General features: G+C 48.5%; 1 protein-coding gene across 1 annotated transcript in view; it reads left to right on the top strand.

Annotated features, from left to right (window-relative positions):
* VWF (von Willebrand factor) overlaps window positions 1-24,447 on the top strand; it is a 143,793-nt gene that overhangs the window by 51,666 nt on the left and 67,680 nt on the right. Inside the window, 5 exon segments of the mRNA XM_049771928.1 lie at window positions 7,316-7,511; window positions 8,453-8,668; window positions 12,781-13,021; window positions 16,357-16,451; window positions 17,055-17,215. Of these exon segments, the coding sequence (XP_049627885.1) occupies window positions 7,316-7,511; window positions 8,453-8,668; window positions 12,781-13,021; window positions 16,357-16,451; window positions 17,055-17,215 (909 nt within the window).

Genomic DNA, 24,447 nt, shown 5'->3' with positions numbered 1-24,447 from the left:
CTAGAGTCTCCTCTGGATAGCACTTGCTTATTTCATTTGTGTACATAAATACTTTTCTTCTTGGAAAGTTTCCTGAGCAAGTGTTACCATGACTGCATCTGAGCTTTCTCCACATCACTGGGGTGGGGGAGAGCCAACAACTGTTCTCTGGTCTGACTTCCCACTTTACCCACTGGCCTTCCCTTTTTGTATTTTCACAGCAGGCAAGGATTTCAAATTTGTCTATGAGGCTTATACTTCTCAATACTGACCAAGTTAGAAACGAGTCACAGGAGTTAGCGTGATACCACAGTGGGTAGGGCATTTGCCTTGCACGCAGCCAACCCAGGTTCAATCTCTGGCATCCTATATGGTTTCCTGAGCACCATCAGTAATAATTTCTGAGTGCAAAACTAGGAATAGCTTCTGAGCATCACTGAGTGTGGCCCAGAACTCAAACCAAACCGAAGAAATGAAATCACAAGGGACCATAGGGATAGTACAGTGGGTAGGGTGTTTGCCTTGCACATGGCATCCCATATAGTCCTCTGAGCACCACCGGGAATAATTTCTGAGTGCAGAGCCAGGAGTAACCTCTGAGCATCACCATGTATGATCTGAAACCCATAAAGAAAAAAAAGAAGAAAAAAACACAGGCATGTGACCCATGTCTTTGTGGATTCTTTGAACAAAACAGGGATTGCAGGCCCGGAGAGATAGCACAGTGGCGTTTGCCTTGCAAGCAGCCGATCCAGGACCAAAGGTGGTTGGTTCGAATCCCGGCGTCCCATGTGGTCCCCCGTGCCTGCCAGGAGCTATTTCTGAGCAGACAGTCAGGAGTAACCCCTGAGCACCGCCGGGTATGGCCCCCCCCCCCAAAAAAAAAAAAAACTGGGATTGCAAGAAATCAGAGAGATAGTGCAAGGGTGAAGGAACAAGACTTTTGTGTTCAGAACCTTGGTTTGATTCCCAGTACTGCATAGGGTCTGCCGAGCATAGGGCTGGATGTAACCCCTGAGCATTGCCAGTGTGCCTTAAATCTCTAAATCTCTCCTCCACCACCACTACCCCTGCATGTCAATAGCAGCAACTGGTTTTGTCCTGGTAGGGGAGAAAGGGCTGTTTTTGAAAACAAAAATAAGGGGTGAGATGAATACCATAGTTTGCTATTGCTGCAAACTTATTTATTGGCATCAGCCGGATTCACTTCTTCTGCCTTCAATCTTGGGCATTATTACTTGTCACATCGCCTCTGGAAAGCCTCTGGAAAATTCCACTGTGAGCTCAAGACAATTAGAAGGGAAAAATCCAAATGTCATTTTTGTATTCTTATGAAAAGAGTTTTTGCTTCCAGGACCTCCCTAGGGTAGCTCAGGCACCACTCCCACCCTACAGACCTCAGGACTTCACTTTTGCCCCCCCCCCCCAGAAAAAGGCTTCTTCATTTTTTTCCCCACTCATAACATCTTTTTTTCTTGAAAAATATTTCCATGATTCCAGCTTTACCTGCAATAAAATAGGTGTTTAGATCAAATAGGGGATCAGAAACACACAGTTAAAGGGTTAAGGTGCTTGCTTTGCATATGGCCAATCTCAATTTGATCCTTGGCATTGTGTAGGGTCTCCCCAAACATCTCCAGGAGTGATCCCTGAGCACAGAATTAGGAGGAAGCTCTGTGTTCCACCATGCGTGGCCTCCAAAACAAACAAAAATAAAATGTTTCCTGATAATAAGTCATAGAGAAATTTATTTTAAAACAGGTTTTTTTTTTTTTTTTTTTTGGCCACACCAGGTGGCACTTAGGGGTTACGAGTGACTCTGTGTTTTGAAATCACTTCTGGCAGGCTTGAGGGACCATATGGGATGCTGGGAATCAAACTCACGTCAGCTGTGTACATAGCAAATGCCCTAATCACTGTGCTCTAGCTCTGGCCCCTATTTTATCACAAATTTTAAGATTTCTTGTGACCCCCAAATTTAGTTATGTGACCCTTAAGGGATCCACAGTTGAAGAAGCGAGACCATATCCTACCTGGAGACCCTGGTGTGTTCCCTCCTGCTTCTTGGGATCCAGGTTCTCATGACCTGGGGATAGCCCTCTACAGCCATGGCAGTATGTTCTTTCTTTGAGAGTCTTGAGAGAATTCTATAGTCATAACTTTGTTTTTTCTTTATTAAGAACAAAAAACCTACCTTCACATAGTAATTAGAAGGTCTTGGACATTTGGTCAACCTCTCCTGTTGCAGATGGAAATAAAGAAAGGGCCCTGTTTTCTGGACAGGAAGTCCCACTGGTCTGGACTATTGGTCATTTGGTGACCCAATGAGCTCCAGGCCTCTGATTTCCTGGTTCCTGTGTGCTGTGGCCTCTAGCCCCTTATATTCTCCTTTAGGACCATACCACAGAGTAGTGCTGTAGTTTGTAGGATGTGTTCTCTCCAGCTGCTTTTCCTTGACTTCTTCATGGGTGTGTCCTCCTCTTCCTTCCCAGGAGTCCCCTGTCATTTAAATCCTCTGAGAAGGAAAGGGAAGTTAGGGTTCACTGTGAGGTGGCTGTATCCAGTGACAAGAGGACTCTGATGACTTTGCAGAAACTTACTGCGAGCTAGTCAAGAACCAAGCAGCCTACTCTGACAAGTGGAGAATTCGATTGTTTTTGTTTTGTTTTGTTTGTTTTTCACACCCAGTTGTGCTCAGGGGTTACTCCTGGCAGGCTCGGGGACTCATATGGGATACCGGGGATAGAACCCAGATTGTGTGCAAGATAATTGCCCTACCCAATGTACCATTGCTCTAGCCCTGAGAACTTGTTTTTCATTGGTCCAGTGGAACCAGCATATCTCTTGCTCCAAGATTGGGCCCCAACAAAGGCAAATGCTCCCTTTGATAGAATATTGGATGGAGGATGGGAAATTTGTGGGCATCTGGCAGGAGTTCCCAAATATTGTCTTCTGCACACCCTCACCCTCAAGGATATGAGCACATTTGGAGGATGGTCACAGATTACTGGGGTTACAAATCGACTTGAACCATCTCAAGGATATGCATTTCATGACAATGTCATATTGCTCAGATTTAGCTGCCCCAAAGGTTGGATTTTCCTCATCATGAAAACTTCCTTCATATCTGGACAGGAGGAAGAAAGGACACAATTGGGGGAAGAGGAACAGGAGGTGGCAGGTATCATAGAGTTGGACCCTAGACTTGTGGGGCCACTAGCAGCCTGAAAACCTGCATCCCAAGAGGAGGATAAAGCCCACTTGAAGGGGGGGCGTCTCCAGCCTCTTTCCTGCTTGGGCCTGTCTGGCCTGTCTGGCCTGTCTTGGATGTTGCAGGAACTAGGCCAGAGTAGGTGGGAGATTCATTTCCAGGAGCAAGTGTGTTCTCGATGTCCACAATTTGAGGATTATGAACGGCCAGACTTGCTATCACCCCTGCCTGGTAGTTCCTAGCTCACCCTTCTATACTCACTCCCCTCTGCAGAGCTCAGAGAGAACCCCAGGGGTTGGAGGAAAATAGTGGCATCTAGAGAGAGGACAGAAAGGAGGGCAGGTCTGGAGCAGGGGACTGGTATGTCTCTTGGGAGCATGGGGAGGGAGATAGGGTGAGAGAGAGAGACAGAGAGAGAGAGAGACAGAGAGAGAGAGAGAGCAGAGAGAAGGAGAGAGATAGAAAGAGAGAGGAGAGAGCAAGAGGGCTAGAGAGAGAAGAGAGGAGAGAGGAGAGAGATGGAAAGGGAAAGAGAGAGAGAGAGTGTGTGAGCACTTTAGGTGCCTATTTCCCAGAGGGCTCTTGGGCCATGTTGGAGAGGCAGAGGCTATAGCTGAGAGTGCATCATCCTAGAGGCAGTCCTGGGTTTGAGTTTCGCTTTCACTGGAGGGGAGACAGGCCACCGCTAAAAGCAAACTATTAGAGAACCCTGCACTTTTTGCAGAGAGGAAGAAGGGTGTGGTGGGAAATTGAAATCTTAGGAAAATCCTGGTGCATTAACAGGGAAGTGAAAACCCCAATCACTCTCTTCTAATGATATTTGGCAGGGATGGGGTGTTGGGGGGACATCTGGTGATGCTCAAGAATCGCTCCTGCTTCTGTTCTCGAGACCATATGGGGGCTGGGGCTGAAACCAGGGTCAGATGCATACAAGGCAAATGCCCTCCCACTGTACTATCTCTCTGAGCCCTCACTAATGACGTCTCCTTGGCTGTACTTTCTAAGGGTCTGCAACCTCTCGACCCTTTCTTCTTCATGTGGGTAGTGACTCATGTGGGAGCTGTGTCACTGACTGGGAATTACAGCAGTAAACTGTGAGTTGCAAATTTGACGAACAGTGGGGCCAGAGGGATCTGGTTCAATTCCCAGCATCCCATATGGTCCCCCAGCCTGGTAGGGGCGATTTCTGAGTACAGAGCCAGGAGTGACCCCTAAGGGCCGCTGGGTGTGGCTCAAAAACCAATCACTCAAAGTTAAAAAAAAATTGACAAACAGTAAGAGATTCCCGTAGGCTCAGAGTCTAAAACAAACCTTAAAAAAATTGGCAATGTTTTTGGCAGTGGTGGCCCCTGTTGCCTTTTTTTTTCGGCGGGGGGGGTAAGGGGTCAAGAATGGAAGACTTTTAAGAAACTCTAATTTGGGAATCAGAGGCTATTTGATTATTGTTCCTTTCTTAGGAAGGAAAAAAGTGCTAAATATCTCCTTATAAATCTGCCTTCTTTATTTGGGTGGGCCACACACAGCAGTGCTCAGAGATTTCTCCTGGCTCTGGGCTCTGGGCTCATTCCTAATAGGCTCTGGGGACCACATGGGATGCCAGGGATCAAACCTGGAGCAGCTGTGTGCAAGGCAAGTGCTCTACCTGCTGTCCTATCTGGCTAGGCTGGAAATACACCTTTTTAAACAAGCAAATAGAATAATTCCAAATGTCACCTGAGACTCCTCCCACCAGTTCCACCAGAATCTTTCCACCACTGGGATGGGGTTGGAGTGGAGTGTAGGTGATAGGGTGTGATAGGGTGTAGGTGTAGGGTGATATTGTTCCTTTGGGAAAGATTTGGAGATAATTGGGCAGAATTGAGGAAGCCCAGGTTGCCTGGGGTCTGGGATACAGCCAGAGGGGTTTCTGCCTTGTAAATTATAGCAATCCCGTTTTAGGTCTTATTACATGCAGACAGGCATTAGGCCAGGTGTTGGAGGTGTAGGTGGGTCCCAGTGACCTTGCATCTATGATTTAGGCCCTCTCGACAGGAAGCTGAAAAATCACAGACTCGAGTTCTCAAGGGTTCTTGAGTGGAGGCTCGGAGCGAAGGGGAAAGCAGATACAAGTTTGGGGTTTGGACCCGTTCAGGTTCCCCCCAACCATGTTGCCTTCTCCCACCTTCAACCCAGCCCCCCACTTATTATTATTTCTTCTTCTTCTTCTTCTTCTTCTTCTTCTTCTTCTTCTTCTTCTTCTTCTTCTTCTTCTTCTTCTTCTTCTTCTTCTTCTTCTTCTTCTTCTTCTTTCTTCTTCTTCTACTTCTTCTTCTTCTTCTTCTACTTCTTTTCTTCTTCTTCTTCTTCTTTTTCTTCTTCTTCTTCTTCTTCTTCTTCTTCTTCTTCTTCTTCTTCTTCTTCTTCTTCTTCTTATTATTATTATTATTATTATTTTGGAGGCACATACAGATGTGCTCAAGGCTTACTCCTAGCTCTGTGCTAGGGATCACTCCTGGGCTTGGGGACCATATGGAATGCTGAAGAGTGAATCTCGGGGCAGGCATGCAAGGCAAGCACCATCCCTGCTGTACTGTAGTTCTGACCTGTTTTTTGTTTTTTTTTTTTTTTTTTTTTGTTTTTTGGCCACACCTGATGATGCTCAGGGGTTACTCCTGGCTATGCATTCAGAAATCGCTCCTGGCTTGGGGGATCATATGGGATGCTAGGGGATCGAACCATGATCCGTCCTAAGCTAGCGCACGCTAGGCAGACAGACACCTTACCGCTTGCGCCACTGCTCCGACCCCAGCTTGACCTATTTTGTTCTTTGTCACCAAATGTGAAAAATGTGTGTGGGCCTGACAGAGCCCACTGAGATTTAACCCCCAAGTCAGCCCTGCCTAGCTGTAGCTCGCTTCTCTCTCTCTCTCTCTCTTTCTTCTTCTTCTTCTTCTTCTTCTTCTTCTTCTTCTTCTTCTTCTTCTTCTTCTTCTTCTTCTTCTTCTTCTTCTTCTTCTTCTTCTTCTTCTTCTTCTTCTTCTTGTTTGTTTTGTTTTGGGCCATGCCTCCTGGTGGTACTCAAAAATCACTCCTGATGGGGCTTGGGAACCATATATATGTGCTGCTGGGGATCGAACCCGGGTCTGCTGCATGCAAGGCAAAAAATGCTCTACATGCTATATTATGGCTCTACCCCCTTGATTCTTCTTGTTATCCGGTTTGAGTGGAATCGAGGGCCCGTGTTCTATCTGCCACTGATCTCCACTGCTGGGTGCATAATGTCCCTCCTAAGAAATTAGTTCATGGCACCCCTCCCCTTCCCTTGCACCTCTGTTTCCCTGACACACAAAAGCATCAAGAATGTGGAGGTTGGGCAGAGAGATAGCACAGCGGTGTGGCATTTGCCTTACATGCAGCATACCCTGGGACAAAACTGGGTTCGATTCCCGGCATCCCATATGGTCCCCTAACCTGCCAGGGATGATTTCTGAGTGCAGAGCCAGGAGTAACCCCTGGATTTTGGGTGTGGCCCCATAACCAACCAATCAACAATTAATAAATAAAGTTTAAAAATAAATGAAGGTGGAGCTGGAGAGGTAACATGGAGGTAAGGAGTTTGCCTTGCATGAAGAAGGATGTTGGTTTGAATCTCGGCATCCCATATGGTCCCCCAAGCTTGCTAGGAGTAACCCCTGAGTGCTGCTGGGTGTGGACCCCACCCCCCCAGAAAAAAAATGTGGAGGGAGTCTTCCTGCAGCCAAGTCTGCCCTCCCAGAAGGCCGTTTCCTGGAGTCTGTTAGCTGGGGTTTATTATTATTATTATTATTATATATTTTGGTTTTTGGGCCACACCCAGTGACAGGATTACTCAGGAGTTACACGGGTTATTCCTGGCTCTGCGCTCAGAAATCCCTCCTAGCTTGGGGACCATATGGAACTCGGGGAATCGAACCAAGGTTCATTCTGGATCAGCTGTGTGCAAAGGGAAACACCTACCGCTGTGTAATTGCTTTGGCCCCATGTGGTTTATTACTTTTATGTTTAATTTTTCACTGGAGAAAGGGGGGACCTTTTGGGTGAAAACTATCTCCTCAGTGGTGGCTGCTTGGGCTCCAGCGGCTCCAGGACTCCCCCTTCTCCCTGCAGCTCTCTCCAGTCTTCGCGGGGCACACGTGTGGGCTGTGCGGGAATTACAACGGCAACCGGGGCGACGACTTCTTGACACCCTCCGGCCTGGTGGAGCCACTGGTGGAGGATTTTGGCAATGCCTGGAAACTGCACGCAGACTGCGCAGACCTGCCCAGGCAGCCCAGTGACCCCTGCACCCTTAACCCACGCCAAAGTAGGTGGAGCTGTGAACTGGGGTGCACCCAGGCCTGAGTGGATGTAGCAGGCCCGAGCTTCACCCACAGCTGGGGCTTTTCTGTCCCTGTTGTTTCTTGGAAGAGGGGGTGGAAATGTGTATTTACCCAGTTGTGTCCAGGGCTTACTCCTGGCTCTGCACTCACGGATCACACTCCTGGCAGACTAGGATCCCGGAGATAAGTGCACCCATGTCAGAGGTTCAGAAGTGTGCAAGGCAAGCATCTTACAAGCTCCTACCCCAGAATCCTGTATTCTGTGTCTGCCCCGTGTGTGTGTGTGTGTGTGTGTGTGTGTGTGTGTGTGTGTGTGTGTGTGTGCGCCTCATCTGGCGGTGCTCAGTATTTATTCCTAGCCCCGCATCTAGGGATCACTCCAGCTGGGCTGATGCCAGGGATCAAATCTGGGTCAGTTGCATGCAAGGCATGCTGGATCTGGCCCCAGGGTCCAAAGCTCCTTTAGGGAGCCCCCCTCGTGAATCCCATCTTGGGAAAGAGCTGATTATTTGAATTCCATCCCTGCCTCTCCAGTTTGTTGAAACTGAAGCCACAGAGGCAAAATGAAATTATTGGGTTATAAATGCGCGCCTATTTGCTCTTATCAGCAGTGGCAAGGAGGGCAATCTTTCAGCCCTGCATTAACTTCTAAGATGCTTTCTCCTTCTGTACTGGGTGTGTGTGTGTGTGTGCCCGGAAAGCAGTTTATTATGTAAGTTTATTATGCAGTGGATTATGGCAAATCTAATTAGGAAAGGAAAAAAAAATAAACATCTTGATTCCCGGAGCCAAGAGAAATGGATTTTTGCAGAAGTAGCTTTCCAAGGAGAAACTGGCATGGGGATGGACTTCAGAGTAGGCACTCTTTGGGGGTCAGCCTGGAGGTGGTGGCAGGCCTGGTTGCATCTCCCTTACCCCTCTCCAGCCAGGTTTGCCGAGGAAGCCTGTGCCCTCTTGACATCCTCCAAATTTGAGGCCTGCCATGCAGCTGTGAGCCCCCAGCCCTACCTGCGCAACTGTCGCTTCGACGTGTGCTCCTGCGCCGATGGCAGGGACTGTCTCTGCGACGCAGTGGCCAACTACGCTGCGGCCTGTGCCCGGAAAGGCGTACGTGTTGCATGGCGAGAGCCTGACTTCTGTGGTAGGTGTCTCCCTTCCTTCTGGACAGTGGTTCCTTACAGGGGTGCAGTGTCCCAGAACCCACCACTCTCTCCTCTTGCAACTCCGTTTTTGGGTCTCTCCTGTGTGCCCCCAGAGATGCATACGTGGACCTTTATCAGCCCTTCATGGATATTTGGCTAAAGATGTCACGTTATGGGACAGTCCTGAAGGCTGAGGTCACCTTGCGGCTGCCATTCTCCAGGGGAATGGCACTTACCCTGCCACACAGAGCTGTATCACTATATCAATACCCAGATGCACCTGATCGGCATGGGCCAGGGAGGCTACATTTCATTTGCAGCCACACTCCCTGCCTGATCCATATTCGTCCAGCACAACGTCGCAGGGAAACTGTTTAGACTCTGCAACTCCTGAGAGCCAGTTCCTGTCCCTGCTACCTGGAGGTTTTGAGGGACTGGATGGTGGATGCTGCCCCCCCCATCCCCGTGTCCCGAGGCATGTACTGCCCGATTGAGGCCTGAAGATGCCTCCCCTGTAGGTTGATATCAGTGTATTCCTGCATCCCTGGAGGGTTGGGTGAAGGCCACCAGAAGATGAGTTCAAACGCCATCTTTTCTTTTTAAATTTTATTATTGATTGATTAATTGGTGTTTGGGTCACACCCAGTGGCACTCCGGTCCACTCCTGGCTCTGCACTCTGAAATTGCTCCTGGCAGGCTGGGAGCCCATATGGGATGCCGGGAATCGACTCTCCTTGGCTTCAGAGATAGCATCTGTACCACGCGCTGGTCCCTCTAGACTGCTCCGTTAGTGATGGTTGTTGCTGCTCTTAAGGGATCTTTTGCTGAGTGCCCAGCTAGGTCGACCCGGGTCCTTTCTTTCCTTAAGAAAAAATTTGATGATGGGGACTGGAGTGACAGTGAATAGGAGGCTTGCTTTGCACGCAGCTGACCCAGGTTCAATCCCGCGGAATGATTCCTGAGTGTAGAGCTAGGGAGTAAGTTCTGAGCACTAATGGGTGTGAACCAAAAACCAAATCTCTATATTTACATAAATATATTAATATAACAAATATATTTATATGATACATGTAATATAAATATATTTAATGATAATATAATAAATATAATCCAGCTGGGCACACAGATAATATAGATATTTGGGTTTCTTTTGTTAGCTTTTTGTTTTGTTTTGGGGCCACACCCATTGATGCTCGGGGGTTATTCCTGGCTATGCACTCAGAAATCGCTCCTGGCTTGGGGGACCATATGGGACACTGGGGGATCGACCTGCGGCCCATTCTAGGTCAGTGCATGCAAAGAAATACCCTACTGCTTGCGCCACTGCTCTGACCCTAGATATTTGGATTTTGGTAGGCAGATAGGCACAGGGACTGTCTGAGGGGCCACATGCTGGTGGTGGCCTTAGCCACCCTCTCTAGCCTGGACTTCTCTCACCTGCTCTCTGTGAGTGGCATGTGTGTTACTTGGGCATCTGTCATAGAGATGCTGCCTGAACTTCTAGGAGCCATTTGGGACCTTTTCCACAATGGCAGAGGGATTTATGGAAATTTTCATCTCTCCTTGAGCAAGAAGAGATGGGCTGGCCATGCCAAGGAGGAAGCAGGAATTGCTTTAGGAGGTGGTGCCCTTTTGGGGTTTGTAGTTTGGGTCAAATACTGCAGTACTAAGGGTTTAACTCCTGACTCTGCTCAAGGATCCTTCCTGGTCGTGCTTGGGCAATTATATCTGGGATTATGGAGATTGAACTCAGGTCAGCTGTGTGCAAAGCAAGCACCCTACCCTGAGGCACTGAAGGAATTATGTCTGGGTTTAAATGGAGATTCCCATCTGACCAGAGACCACACACCTTAGGACAGAGCAGAGGAGGTGTGTGGGATTTGAGGTTTCTGTGTCCATCCTCTTGACATCTCTTCTTTTTTTTGTTGTTGTTGTTGTGGTTTTTGGGTCACACCCAGCAGTGCTCAGGGGTTACTCCTGGCTCCAGGCTCAGAAATTGCTCCTGGCAGGCACAGGGGACCATATGGGACACCGGGATTCGAACCGATGACTTCCTGCATGAAAGGCAAATGCCTTACCTCCATGCTATCTCTCCGGCCCCTTGACATCTCTTCTTGATAGTTCAGGCTCTGTTTTCTTCTGATTTAGCTGCACCCCTTTCCCCTCTGGAGAGACAAACAGAAATCCCTAAGCTGCTGGCTCTCAACCCCCATAGGAGAGATTCTTTTCCATCAGGCACTTGCATAGAGCACTTTTGGGGATCCTGAGCAGCACTCTTGACATTGTTTTCCTTTAAATCAATGCTGCCCCTTCTATTTTTTTGGGGGGGGTGGAGGAAGAGTGCTCATGGATCACTCTGGGTGATACTATGCCAACTGGAACAGATCGTCCAATGCTTATGCCTGGAATATTACTCAACCCCAGCAGGACCATACCAGATAGTGGTCAGGGTATCGGGGATTGAATTGGGGTCCCTGTCTCTTTTACCACCGAGATATCTTCCCTGGACCCTGATGCTTCTTCTTGGAAGACCAGAGCACGGGCTGTCAGAACAAAAGGAACAAAACTTGACATTCCCGAATTGTGAGCCAGAGAAATGTCTTGGGGGAAATGGAAGAAAGGAAAGCGGGAAGGAGGGAAGGAGAGAGAGAGAGGGAGGGAAGGAAATCAATTGGCCATAGATCAGCTCTCGAGAGGTGTCAATATCTATCTGAGGAGTCAAGATCTCAGCTCATCACAGTGGATCCAAAGGGTTTTTCCAGCTTCCTTGCCCAATGGCCTCTTCTCCCCTGCCCTGTGCCATTTTCACCCACCTTCATCCTAAATATTCATCCCATGGCTCTGTTTCTCTGCTGGTCCAAATAAAGAAGCCCATTTCTGTCAGGCATACTTCAGACATCCAAGTCCGGAGCAGCTATTGGAACAGTAGCCCATGGAATGTTCTAGAATCCCCCCACCCCCCGCCACCTTACTTCTGCTTCTGAGGCTCTTGGCCAGGGTGAAGTACTCTGCAGAGAGCCCAGGCTGTGGAAATGACTTTTGATAAAGAAGGGGAAGGATTCTCTAATGGTCCCTCAAGGGTGGTGCTCAGAGGAAGACTCATTTCTCAGCATTATCAACAACAGGAAGGAAAGTGTTTGGAATAACTGAGCTTTGACCCTATTCGAACTGCCCAGGAAAAGGCCATAGCCTTGGGGTGCTCTCAAGTCTGCAGCACAGGGTGGAGAGAGGGGTGCATGATGGGGAGAGCCCATAAGTGCCTGCGTCTCTTAGCCCTTCCTCTGCAGCCAGTTGACAGAGGCTGTTCTTCCTGAAAAGCACAGTCTGGAGAGATGCTCAGAAGTCAGGGAATGATTGTGCAAACACTAGAATTCCATCCCGGGCACCCCAGAGCCCCTCAAGCACTGCCAGGTATACCCTGGAGGCCCCCGACTTTGCTAGACCTAACTAGAGCTTCATCCCTGTGGCCAAGTGTTGAACTATATCTATCCTGGTTGGCTGAACCACACGGAGAATGGCCCTGAGGTCCCCTTCCAGCTTGACCCTTTTGCTGGTCGAGCCGCCCTCACCCCCAGTCCAAGCTGAGTTCAGATTCTTTTTCTGCTAGTGCTCAGAAGCATGGTTTAAGTTTCAGGGTTTGGAGATTGAGAGATACCACAGCCAATACGGTGCTTGCCTTGCATGTGACTGACCTGGGTTCAATCCCTGGCATCCCATATGGTTCCCCCAATGCTGCCAGGAGTGAGTCCTGAGTGCAGAGCCAGAAGTAGTCCCTGAGTCCAAACACCAAGAAGAAGAATGAAAAAGAAAATGTCAAGGTTTGCAATCTCACCTTCAGGAAGGGCTTGCTCCAGGAGACAGGCATAAAGGATCTGAAAGCCATGTGAAGAACAGAGTATTCAGTAGGTGCTCAAAGTGGACAATAGGCACCATTGTGGTCAGTGGCATGAGAAAGATGCTTCGAGAAGGCTGAGGAGAAAAGGTCTATGCTTGTAGCTGGGCCTGAAAGTGCAGCTTTGCTCAAAGTGAAGACAAAAGCCACAGACAGAAACAGGGAGTCAGGGCTACAGAGAGTAGCTCTCAACTGTTCCATCCTTTCCCCCACTCCCAGCACTGAGCTGTCCAGAGGGCCAGACTTACCTGCAGTGCGGAACCTTCTGCAACACGACCTGCCGTTCCCTCTCCCACCCGGAGGAGGAATGCCCTGAGGCCTGCCTGGAGGGCTGCTTCTGCCCCCCAGGGCTCTACCAGGATGAGAGGGGCGACTGCGTGCCCCAGGCCCAGTGCCCCTGCTACTACGATGGCGAGATCTTCCAGCCCGAAGACATCTTCTCAGACCATCACACCATGTGGTAAGCGCAGCCACAGCAGGCGCAGCTGGGACGGGGCTGACATCTGTGCCATCCAGCAGCTGGGGAAACAGAGGCCCAGAGAAGGACGGGCTCAGCCAGAGGTGCAGTGAAGCAGCCACGGGTTTGCGATGTCAGGGAGGTGGAGAGCGGTGGCCCAAATGCCTTGTGCTCTGGCTTCTGTTTGGAGACCAGGACATAAAGATGCCCCTGCAGCCTTCCATTAAGAGCTTGCAGAGTGCAAGCTGCTAAGCTGGAAGCAAGGGACTCAGGGTGGTGTGAAGGGGGGTGGAGGTGGAGAATAGAGAGCCAGTACTTCCGTGGCTCTCTGATTCCAGACTGGAAAGACAAAGGGACCAGGGGTCAGAGAAGTAGTATATTGGCAGGGCACTTGCTTTGCACTTGGCCAACCCAGTTTCGATCCAGCAACCCATATGGCCTCTTGATCCAGACAAACAATGGGTTGACATGTTTGCATATGAGAGATTTGATTTCCCAGGTTTGATCCCCAGCACCCTGCAGCCCTCCAAGCATTTCTGGGAGGCTACTCTTGAGTATAGAGCCAGGAGGAACCCCCATGCAGATGATAGCCCCCCCCCAAATAAAGATGAAGTTAGAACTGTCAGCTCCAAAGAAGCTTAAGAGTCTTGTTGGGGGATCCAGTTAAAATACCTCAACAGTGGAAAATTCCAAACAGGCTTCAAAGAGCCGAAGGGCCTGATGGGTCCATCTCCAGCAGAACTCTTAAATGCCAGCACTTTGTTAGGCTTTTATCCTCCTTCCCCTCCTCCCTTTTCCGGTGGATGATTTCTTTTATAGAAAAAAAATCAGCCTTTGTTATCATTTCATCACAAAAGACTTCAGTTTATATTTCTTCCTACTACTTACTTTTGACGGTGTTAGGGATAGAACTCAGTCAAGTCACACATGCTCTACCTCTGAGTTACTTCCTCAGCCCTCAGTCGATATTATTTTTTTTAAAACTTTATTGATTGATTGATTGATTTTGGGGCCACATCCAGTGGTGTTCAGAAATTATTCTTGGCTCTGCACTCAGAAATTGCCCCTGAAAAGCTTGGGGACCATGTGGGTACCGGGAATTGAAACAGGTCCCTCCCAGGTCGGCTGCATGCAAGGCAAACACCCTACTGCTGTGCTATCTCTATATCATTATCGTTGTTGTGGATCCCACTTGGCAGTGCTCAGGCCTTACTCCTGGCTCTGTGCTTGGGAATCATTCCTGTAAGTTCTTGGGGGACCAAATAGGGTGCCAGGGATTGAGCCATCCTCAGTTGGTCATGGGTAAGGCAACTGTATGGGAAGGTTTGAGCTGGGATGTTTAGGGACTTGGAGCCCAAGTTGGAGATTGAGTTTGAAGCAATAAATTTATAAAGGGGAATTTTTTTTTTTTGGTTTTTGGGCCATACCCAGCGTTGCTCAGGGTTTACTCCTGTCTGTCTGCTCAGAAATAGCTCCTGGCAGGCACGGGGACCATATGGGACACCGGGATTCAAACCAACCACCTTTGATCCTGGATCGGCTGCTTGCAAGGCAAACACAGCTGTGCTATCTCTCTGGGCCCTAGGGCGATTTTTTTTTTTTAAAGAGACTTCAGAGATGGGATTAGCTGGGCTGGCACACGAGAAGGGGGTCTAGATACTGGAAAATAGGTCTGAGTTCAAGGGTAAACCTTCAGATTTCTAAGGAGAGGTTCCTGGGGGGAAGAAAAATACCCATCAACAAAGACCAAAGGGTTCAGGAACTGCAGAGCTAAGAGACGCTGCATGGTGGGGCAAGAACAGGAAATAAATTTGCCTCTGGTTGGTTTGAGGTTTTAAGTTCTAGACTGAAACCGCAGGCTGTCAGGCTGTGGTTTTTCTTTCTGGGATCTTAAACGTCATTTGTGGGCAGGCAGGTCTTTCTTATTTTGTTGTAGAGAGTTGGAAGCTGAGTGAGGGAACCAACCGCTGCCCTAAAACCCTCAGCTAGTGTGACCATCCTTGTGGCTCCAAGAATAGACTGTTGGATTTGGAGATCAAATAGTCACGGAGGGTCCCTAGTTTCAGTGTGTGGGGAGGCAGGAAGCCAGAGAGGCTTTTGAGCTTGAGGGGCAAAGCCAGGACCCCAGTGACATTTTTCCTGAAGATGCAGAGAAGATGAGGGAGGGTTGGCTCAGTTAGGGCTTCAAGCTTTTTTTTTTTTTGAGTCGCTGCAGCTTTGACACTCCCCCCCCCCCCTTTTTTTTCTGCCGATCTCTCCACTTTATTCAGGAAATTAAGTTTTCTGGAGGATGTGGGCTGGAGGAAACCTAGGTCTTGTCAGTAGCTGTTTCATCTTAATTATTTTTTATCATTTTGGTTTTGGGTCCACAGCCAGGATGCTTAGGGGGTCCTCCTAGTTCTGCAGTCAGGAATCACTTCTAGTAGTGTTTGGGGGACTATATGGGATGCCGAGGATTGAACCCCTATCAGCTGTGTCTTAGGCAAATGTCTCACGGCTGTACTCTCGCTCCAGTCCCTCAGGCTTAAACATTTTTATTTAACAATTTTAATACAAACCTTTGGGGATCTGCCTAAAATGACCGCTAGCCCATGACATTTGGGGAGGACATATTCCTTTTTTATTTTTTAACAAAATAGAAGGCGTAGAGCAGGGAAGTAACCTGTGGTAGGGCAGATGTCTTGCAGGTGTGAGGTCCTGGGTTCCACCGAAGCCTCGCAGGGATCTCTGAGTGTTGTGGATATGACCTCAAAGTAACCCCCTTAAGCCCAGAAAGCTAAGGTTTTGCATGTGCTCAAGAAAGCAGCGTGGCTATTTGGTTTTATTCAATTAGCTTGACTAATTATCACCTTGTCTTCTTTGGGGGCCATGCCCAGCTGTGTCCTGGTGCTACTCTGGGTGGTGGGGCCATATGGGGGGCTATGTGGTACTAGGGGTCAAACCTGGGCTCCTGCAGGCAGAGCTCTTGCTCAGTGCATTAGGTTATGCGTGTGTTCTTAGCTGCCACATCAGATAAGTTTATGAAGGGGGCTGGAGCTATAGCACGGTGGGGGCTCTGACTTTGCAAGTGCTAACTTGGGCTTGGCCCCCACATCCCATATGGATCCCTTGAGCCCCCCCCACCCCCAAAGTGATCCCTGAATGCAGAGACTGTAGTAAGCTCTGATCACCATCAGGTTTGGCCCCAAACAGACACCCACCCAGACAAGAACTGAGACAGAAGCCTGGGCTTTAGCAAGCTGAAGTTGAACAAATTATGCGTCTGGGTTCGAGTGAGCAGGTGGTGTGTATATGGAGCTGCTCCGTGTGCAAAATGGGGCCGGGTTCTCTCCCCACAGCTACTGCGAGGATGGCTTCATGCACTGCACAACGAGTGGCACCCCGGGAAGCCTGCTGCCAGATGCGGTCTTCTCCAGCCCCCTGTCTCATCGAAGTGAGTATGCCCCCCCCCCAGGGGGCTCTGGTAGAGGCAGGGGTCCTGTGATTGGCCAATCCCAGGCAAAGGATGACGATGACAGTGAAGTGAAGGTTCCTTTGTGACCAGCCCAGGCTCAGAGGACCACGGCACATGGGGGAGATCTGAGCTCCATCCCCCAGAACTGCCTGGTCCCCAGCACTGTTGGATACTGCCCCCAAATGAAAGGATTATAAAATAGTCAAAGCAAGATTGTCACAAAGTCTCTGTGGCTTCCAAGGGGCTGTCTCTGTAGGAAGGGTCTGCAAAGGTTGCATGTCTGTCTGTATCCATAATCAGTGCCTTGAGCCTGAATCTAGACTTTTCTGGACATTTCTTTCCAACTTCCCAAGGATCCCAAACTGGGTGCTGAGGATGGTGAGAGGAGCAGCCGGCAGAGGGGTCTGGGGATATGATAGAGAGATGGGACCTCTCCAGGTTTCCATTCCAGCAGAGGGAGCTAGCTCATGACCCCAAAATGAAGGCATCTCTTAACAGTGGGGTGACAGGCTTTGGGGAGTAGCCTTTGGGGGACCCCAACACTGCTTGTTCATCTCTTACTTTGATCTCTTTCTTCCCCAGGCAAAAGGAGCTTGTCATGTCGGCCACCTATGGTCAAGCTGGTGTGTCTGGCCGACAACCCACGGGCAGAAGGGCTGGAGTGTGCCAAGACATGCCAGAACTATGACCTGGAATGCATGAGCACTGGCTGCGTGTCTGGTTGCCTATGCCCTGAGGGCATGGTGAGATCCACCCCCTTTCCCCAACATTGACAGAGTTCAGGGAGGATGATGGGAGGCTGGACCAGTCACTAAGTCAAGGAGGAGGCTGGTGGGAGAGTGTCTGGGCTTGAGCATCCTCCTAAAATCTCACAAAAGTTTAAGAATTTAGCAGTCAAGTGGAGAGGCTGTGACAGGTTTGCCCAGGAGAGCAGAACAAGCCTAACTAGAATCTTCCTAAAGCTCTTGTTTCCTGTTAGGCAGACTGGAGCACTGCGGAGCCGGCTATGGTTTGCATATGGTCGGTACATAATTTGCATGTGATTTACATGCACACCTCTGGACACGAATCACCTCCCAGGACTGGCCCTTCCCAATGAAATCTTGTTCTTCCCCATCTGTAAAGCTAATCCTGACTTCTTGCCAGAGTATTCTGGGGTTGAGTCTCAGGGGCTTCTGCTGTTCCACTCTGAGGTACTCAGAGTAATAAAGTGATGTCTAGATTTTTTTTTTTTTTTTGGTTTTTGGACCATTCCCATGATGCTCAGGGGTTACTCTTGGCTCTGCACTCAGAAATCGCTCCTAGCAGGCTTAGGGGACCATATGGGATGCTGAGGATTGAACCCGGGTCTGTCCCGGGTTGCTGTGTGCAAAGCCAATACCCTTCCATTATGCTATTGCTCTGACCCCTGGTGCCTAGATTTGAACCTGGATAGGCCTTCTGAAAGCCCAGCACCTTACTTTGTCCCTGTAGTCTCTTTCTGGCTCTAGGCAAGCACATTTTTGGTGCGGGGAGGGGTATTCGTTTTGGGGCCACATATGGCAATGCTCAGGGCTTTCCCCTGCCTCTACACTTAACAATCACTTCTGGTAGGTTTGGAGGAGTATTGGGGATGCTGAAGATTTAAACTGGGTCAGCCACATGCAAGGCAAACTTGGCACCTGCTATACTGTCACTCTGGCCCCATAGTAAGCACTTTGAAACCCAGAAAGTTCTAGAGATTCACAGGAATAGCTTATGTCGTTATCTGAGGCTCAGAGGTGGAGTCCATGCCTGTTGACAGGTGTGACCCCGGTTCTTAAATTTTCTACATATTGGGCTATGGCGATACACATGGGGGGAGGTCTCTTATTTTGCATACTATTATTCTTTGTTTATTTTTCTCATTACTCATTAGTAGGGTATTTATAGAAGCCATGGTCTAAAAACATGGGGTTTTGTTTAGTTTGGTTTTGGGGCTATGCCTGGCAATGCTCAAGGGTTAATTATTCCTGGCTCTGCATAAGAGTCCCCCCCCCCCCCCAAGTCTTCATTAGCAACAACTCTCAGGGTCTATGACTCAGATGGCCAACTAGTGTTTCACACTCAGTGCCAGTTTTCCTGCCCCGTTAGCACCATCACAGGCCTCTAGACCACATTGTTCTGTTCTCACTTTTTCTTTGTTTTGATTTTTGGGCCACACCCGGTGACAACTCCTGGCTATGTACTCAGAAATTGCACCTGGCTTGGGGGATCATGTGGGACCCCAGGGGATTGAACCACTGTCTGTCCTGGGTCTGCCGTGTGCAAGTCAAATATCCTACCACTGTGCCATCCTCTGGCCCCTGTTCTCATTTTTTTCTGTCGCGTTGGCCAAGCCTCAGTGTGCATAGTCCAGCTAGCAGTATCTTTTTGGAATGTTTTTGGTGGGAAGGAGCCCCTCTGCAGGACTAGCACCTGCTTGGAAAATCTGCCAGCCCATCCCAAGGGCTGCAGATAGCACCCACTCCTGGCCAACTCTCCCAAGACCTTCTGCCCAGCACGGGGGTGGGGGGGTGGAGATGGAGATGCCTTGGGTATGTATGGCTGATGGTAGCAAAAGGCATTCATGTGGGTTCGAATTCTGGCTGCTAGCATTGCCTTAACTGAGTGGTTAGTATTTAAAATCCTGCCTCCTCTTTTTTAAATCACCTGTCAAACTGTGTAAAGGCCCAGAGGAAGGACTAGAGCTGGCAGAGTAGGCAGGTGGAACTAGCTTGTTAGTAAATGGAATAATGACCACTATTTCTCTTTGTGTGCTGATGGGGTGGGTGAGATGGATAGTTGGGGCCACGCCCTGTAAAATTCTGGGGCCGTTCCTGTCACTCTGCTCAGGAGTGATCCTTGGTGGTATCCAGGAGACCTGTGCCATCATGCTGGGAATCCTGCAGCCCAGGGTCTGATGTATGCGAGGCAATCATCAACTTACTCTCGGTACTATCTCCAGCTCTTTCATGGCCATTTTCATAAGAAATTCAGAGAGTAGAATCATGAATCAGATCACAATCAAATGATCTGGGAAGTGAGATCCATTGTGCTCCACACTCTCCACTGGCTCAACAAAGTGTTAGGGTCCCACTGGAAGACCTCCTAAGGCTTTTTTTTTTTACTTCGTTCAAGTTTTCAGTTTTCTTTGCTAAAAGATCATTTTCTTTATTTAAATTGGAGCAATAGTGCCTTAGAATGTATTTAAGGTGTTGGCGGCAAGTTAGAACACTACCTAATCTTACCACTAGGTGGCAGCAAAGCACAGTCAAAGGACCAGGGTTCCCTGGGCCCTGCTGCCACAGCTCTTGAGCCATTAAGGCCTTGAAGTCAGTCCTGCCCTAGGAGATTGCAGTGTTGTCTTCTGGGATATGCTCACTCAGCTTCAGAAATTTACTGGTTACATTTTCCACATTGGTACCCAGGATAACTGGTACTTGAAACCCTTTTTAGTGGCCTGCTATGACAGTGAAAGGGACTGCTTTGTGAAATCTCGAGTCTAGCTTTAGCCCCACCAGAGTCTAGGGCCTGTAAATCTTGGGAGGGGTCCTTTGAAAAGGTCCAAAAAGCTTTTTCCTCTTAAAGGTATTTCCTACATCTGTTCTGAATTGTCTCCTACTAAGCTTTCCCAAACTAGAAAATGCACACACTTCATTTTATTGATGGGCTTCGTATAATATAATAATAACAACAATAATAATAATGACAAAAGCTCACAATAGGAGCTGGAGTGATAGCACAGCAGGTAGGGGGTGTTTGTCCAGCGCTCAGCTAACCTGGATTCGATCCCCGGCATCCCATCTCGTCCACTGTGCCTGCCAGGAGTACCGGTAATTTCTGAGCGCAGAGCCAGGAAGTAATCCCTGATCGTCGCTGGGCATGGGCTCCAAAAGCTTATAATATTCATATCCACAGAGGAAGTGTTCTTAGAAAAAGAGCTAAGTGGTTCATGAGTTGACACACCCTCCCTAATAAACCGAAAAGATATGCTACTAATACTCTAAAACACTCAAACGTCTGTGTACTTCACTGTTCTACAATCAAACACAACTACCGTTTCTCCGAAATAAATTCAAAATACCATTCACCCTTAAGAAGAAAAAGGAACTACCATAACTTAACACCATTCACACTAAAAAAGAACCACCACAGCCACCTCCATCACTTCCAAAGGGCCTCACCCCATTGCCCCATTTTGAATTGGAGAATGTTTTGAAAACAGTGGAGGGGGAGAGGGGAGAGAGGAATGGAGAGAGGAAAGGGAGGATGAGGCTATTGTGTCTTCAAGTCCAAAATTTACCATCCTTCCCACAAGTGTCAATAAATATTTTTCCACTTCATGTTTTTCCAAGATCCAGCCACACTATCTTAGATTGAGCAATCCTGCTCATTAATACCATGAGGTCACAAACTGTAGTATTTGCTGCTGTTCTCTATTTTCTTTTTTAGTTTGTTGTTGTTTGTCTTTGGGGGTTCCATACCTCCTGGTGCTCAGGGGCCCCTTCTGGCTTTATGCATAGAGTACCGCATGTGCGGTTGGGGTTCGAATCAGGTTCTTTGCTGCAGCTACTTGCTAGTCAAATGCCTTGTATTCCTTCTCCTGCCTTTTCTTGACGTCTTTGAGCGACATTGTTAAAATTTATTTTCTTTAATTAAGCATTGTGATTACATACATGATTGTCGTCGTTGAGTTTCAGTCATAAAAAGAACATCTCCCTTCACTAGAGCAGCTTTCCTACCAACAATGTCCCCCATCTCCTTCCTTCTCCACCCCCTGCCTGTATTCGAGACTGGCATTCTACTTCTCTCACTCATTAACATTGTCATGATAGTGTAGTCATCTCAAAAAGGTAGGGTATTTTTCTTTTCATTTTTTTTTTTGGTGTTTGGGCCACACCCGGTGATATTTAGGGGTTACTCCTGGCTGCTATGCACTCAGAAATTGCTCCTGCCTTGGGAGACCATATGGGATATCAGGGATTGAACTCAGGTTCGTCCTGGATCAGCCACATGTAAGGCAAATACCCTACGGCTGTGCTATTGCTCCGGCCCCTTTAGGGACAATCTTTTTTTTTTTTTTTGGTGGGGCACATCCGGTGGTGCTTAGGAGTTACTCCTAGCTCTGCACTCAGGAGTTGCTCCTGGAATGCTTAGGGGACCTGGCAGGCTCTGGAGATTGAACCTAGGTCAGCCACATGCAAGGCAAACACCCTACCTGCTGTGCTATTGCTCTGACCCCCAAGGTTCTCTTAATTTTTATATACTTATTTATTTTGAGGGGCCACTTCTAGCAATGCTCTGGATGCTTGGGATAGGGAGGGACCCAGAGGTACCAGGCTTGGAACCTCCTACATGCAAAGCTTATGCTAAGTCTTTTAGGGCATCTCTGCAATGCTGCCTCTCTACTTAAAATATGAAATGAGAATCACAAAATACAGGTAGGGTCTGCTTTAGGCTGATTCATTCTTTTTTTTTTGGTTGTTTTTTGGGCCACATCTGGTGAAGCTCAGGGGTTCCTCCTGGCTATGCACTCAGAAGTCACTCCTGGCTTGGGTGACCATATGGCATGCTGGGAAATCAAACCACGGTCCATCCTAGGCTAGCGCCGGCAAGGCAGACAGACATCTTACTGCTCTGCAGCTCCGGCCCTGACTGACTCATTTTCTTTTTTTTTTTAATATTCTTTTTTATTTTTTAAACTTGGACCACACCCAGTGCCACTTAGGAGTTACTCCTGGCTATGTGCTCAGAAATCACTCCTGGCTCGGGGGACCATATGGGACACTAGGGATCGAACTGTGGTTCATCCTAGGTCAGCCACATGCAAGGCAAATGTCCTACCACTGCACCACTGCTTGGCTCCATGGGTTGATTTATTCTCATGGGATCTGGTTCATCCTGAGTGGTGCCTTTACTTCTCTGTGTCTGAAAGAGAAAAGCTTTTTTATTCCTCCTTTTCTCTCTTCACTGCATGATTTGGGGGCGCGGGAAGGGTTACACTCAGTGATGTTCAGGCAGTACTCTTAGCTCTGTACTCAGGACTCACTCCTAGTGGTGCTGGGGAACCTATTGGATGATGAGGATAGAAGCTGGGTTTGTCTGTGTGCAAGGCAAATGCCTACTGCTTTGGACCTCTGGGGTGGGGGTCGGGGCTGACATGGTTTGTACCAATCTGCCCAGCGGACACTCGACTCAGAACATCTCTTTCTGTCACCTGCTCCAATGTCTGGTCTCACACAGGTTCCTGTGGTCAGTGCTTCCCCAAGCCCAAGGGCTCTGCACCCCATCCCTATTGCCTAGCTTTCCGCAACCTCCAGACCAAGCAGCATGACCTGGTTAAGAGTGGGCATGGAGGGCGGGTGTGCCAGTGTCTCAGGTCTGGGAAAGGTGGGCCCAAGGGGGGATTGAACACGCTTCCAACACAGTTCAGGATCCCTCCCAGCTCGTGGCCAGACTCTACCTTCCACTTCCAGGGCACGACATGCTTATTGTTCAGTGACTCGTTTTATTTAACCAGGCAGCCATTCTCAATTCCAAATGCAGTCAGTGCTTAACTGAAGAATATTTGAGAAAGGGAGCTGAACCGATAGCACAGTGGCAGGGCGTTTGTCTTGCACGCTGCCGACCTGGGACGGATTTGGGTTAAATCCCCAGCATCCCATATGGTCCCCCAAGCCTGCAAGGGGCGATTTCCGAGCATAGAGCCAGGAGTAACTTCTGAGTGCTGCAGAGTGTACCCCCCAACAGAAAGAATATTTGAGAAAAAAAAAAACCATTGTTTCTTGTTTTGGAGCCACACCTGGGCTCACTCCTGGAGGGGCTCAGATGAACAGGGAGTCAAACTGGGGTTAGTCTGTGGCCCAAAAAGCACCTTACCTCTGTATTCTCTCTCTGTCCCCTGGAAAAGCATTTTTCAATCCCTCAAATTAATGCAATTCCTTGATCTCACCCAGCCTACCCTCTGGAGCAGCCTGCTATGATTTCATGATGTCTTTTTTTTTTTTTTTTTTTTGGTTTTTGGGTCCCACCTGGCAGCGCTTAGGGGTTACTCCTGGCTCTATGCTCAGAAATTGCTCCTGGCAGGCTCGGAGGACCACATGGGATGCTGGGATTTGAACCATCATCCCTTTGCATGCAAGGCAAATGCCCTACCTCCATGGTATCTCTCCGGCCCCTTTTTTGGGCTTTATATGTAGTTTCATGATGGGGACGATGTGTGTGCATGCACATTCCCTCCCCACTCCATTTTTAGAAATAAATGACATCAGTATTTCTGACATGATGACCCTTTCTTTTTAAAGGCCTTAATAATAGCCTATTAGACTCTGCCACCTGGGATTCCCCCAAAGCTTCACTTGTTTTCCTGTTGTTGAAAACATCAAACTTGATTGTTTCCATTTTTTGTGTGTGTATTTTTTCTCACTGCTAAATAATTTGGCATTAACCAGTGTCTCTAATTCTTTTTTTTTTTTTTTTTTTGGTTTTTGGGCCACACCCAGCGGTGCTCAGGGGTTACTCCTGGATGTCTGCTCAGAAATAGCTCCTGGCAGGCACGGGGGACCATATGGGACACCGGGATTCGAACCAACCACCTTTGGTCCTGGATCGGCTGCTTGCAAGGCAAACGCCGCTGTGCTATCTCTCCGGGCCCTCTAATTCTTCTAGACAGTTCCTGGTGGAAGGGCTGGAGTTGGCGTCTTTCACCAGCTTCTAGAAAACACAGGTTATAGTGTGACGACACACACCTGAGCAGCAGGGCACAGGGCATAGGGGGCCTGAAGTGGTACAGATTGATTGTTCCACAGACCCCCACAGAGGAAAGGGGAATACCATAGCTCCTATCCGAGGAGGATAAGAGATGCTAGTCTGGTTGTAGTTCTCTGCAATAAGTAATCAACACAGATATGAAAGAAATAGCAGGCAAGAAAATTCACACCACAAACCATTCTCTTTACTACATGGAATCACAAGC

The sequence above is a fragment of the Suncus etruscus genome, chromosome 4 (assembly GCF_024139225.1).
Source record: "Suncus etruscus isolate mSunEtr1 chromosome 4, mSunEtr1.pri.cur, whole genome shotgun sequence".
Classification (NCBI taxonomy): Eukaryota; Metazoa; Chordata; class Mammalia; order Eulipotyphla; family Soricidae; genus Suncus; species Suncus etruscus.
The sequence above is the reverse complement of the archived record's forward strand: the minus strand, read 5'-3'. Positions and strand labels throughout refer to the sequence as shown.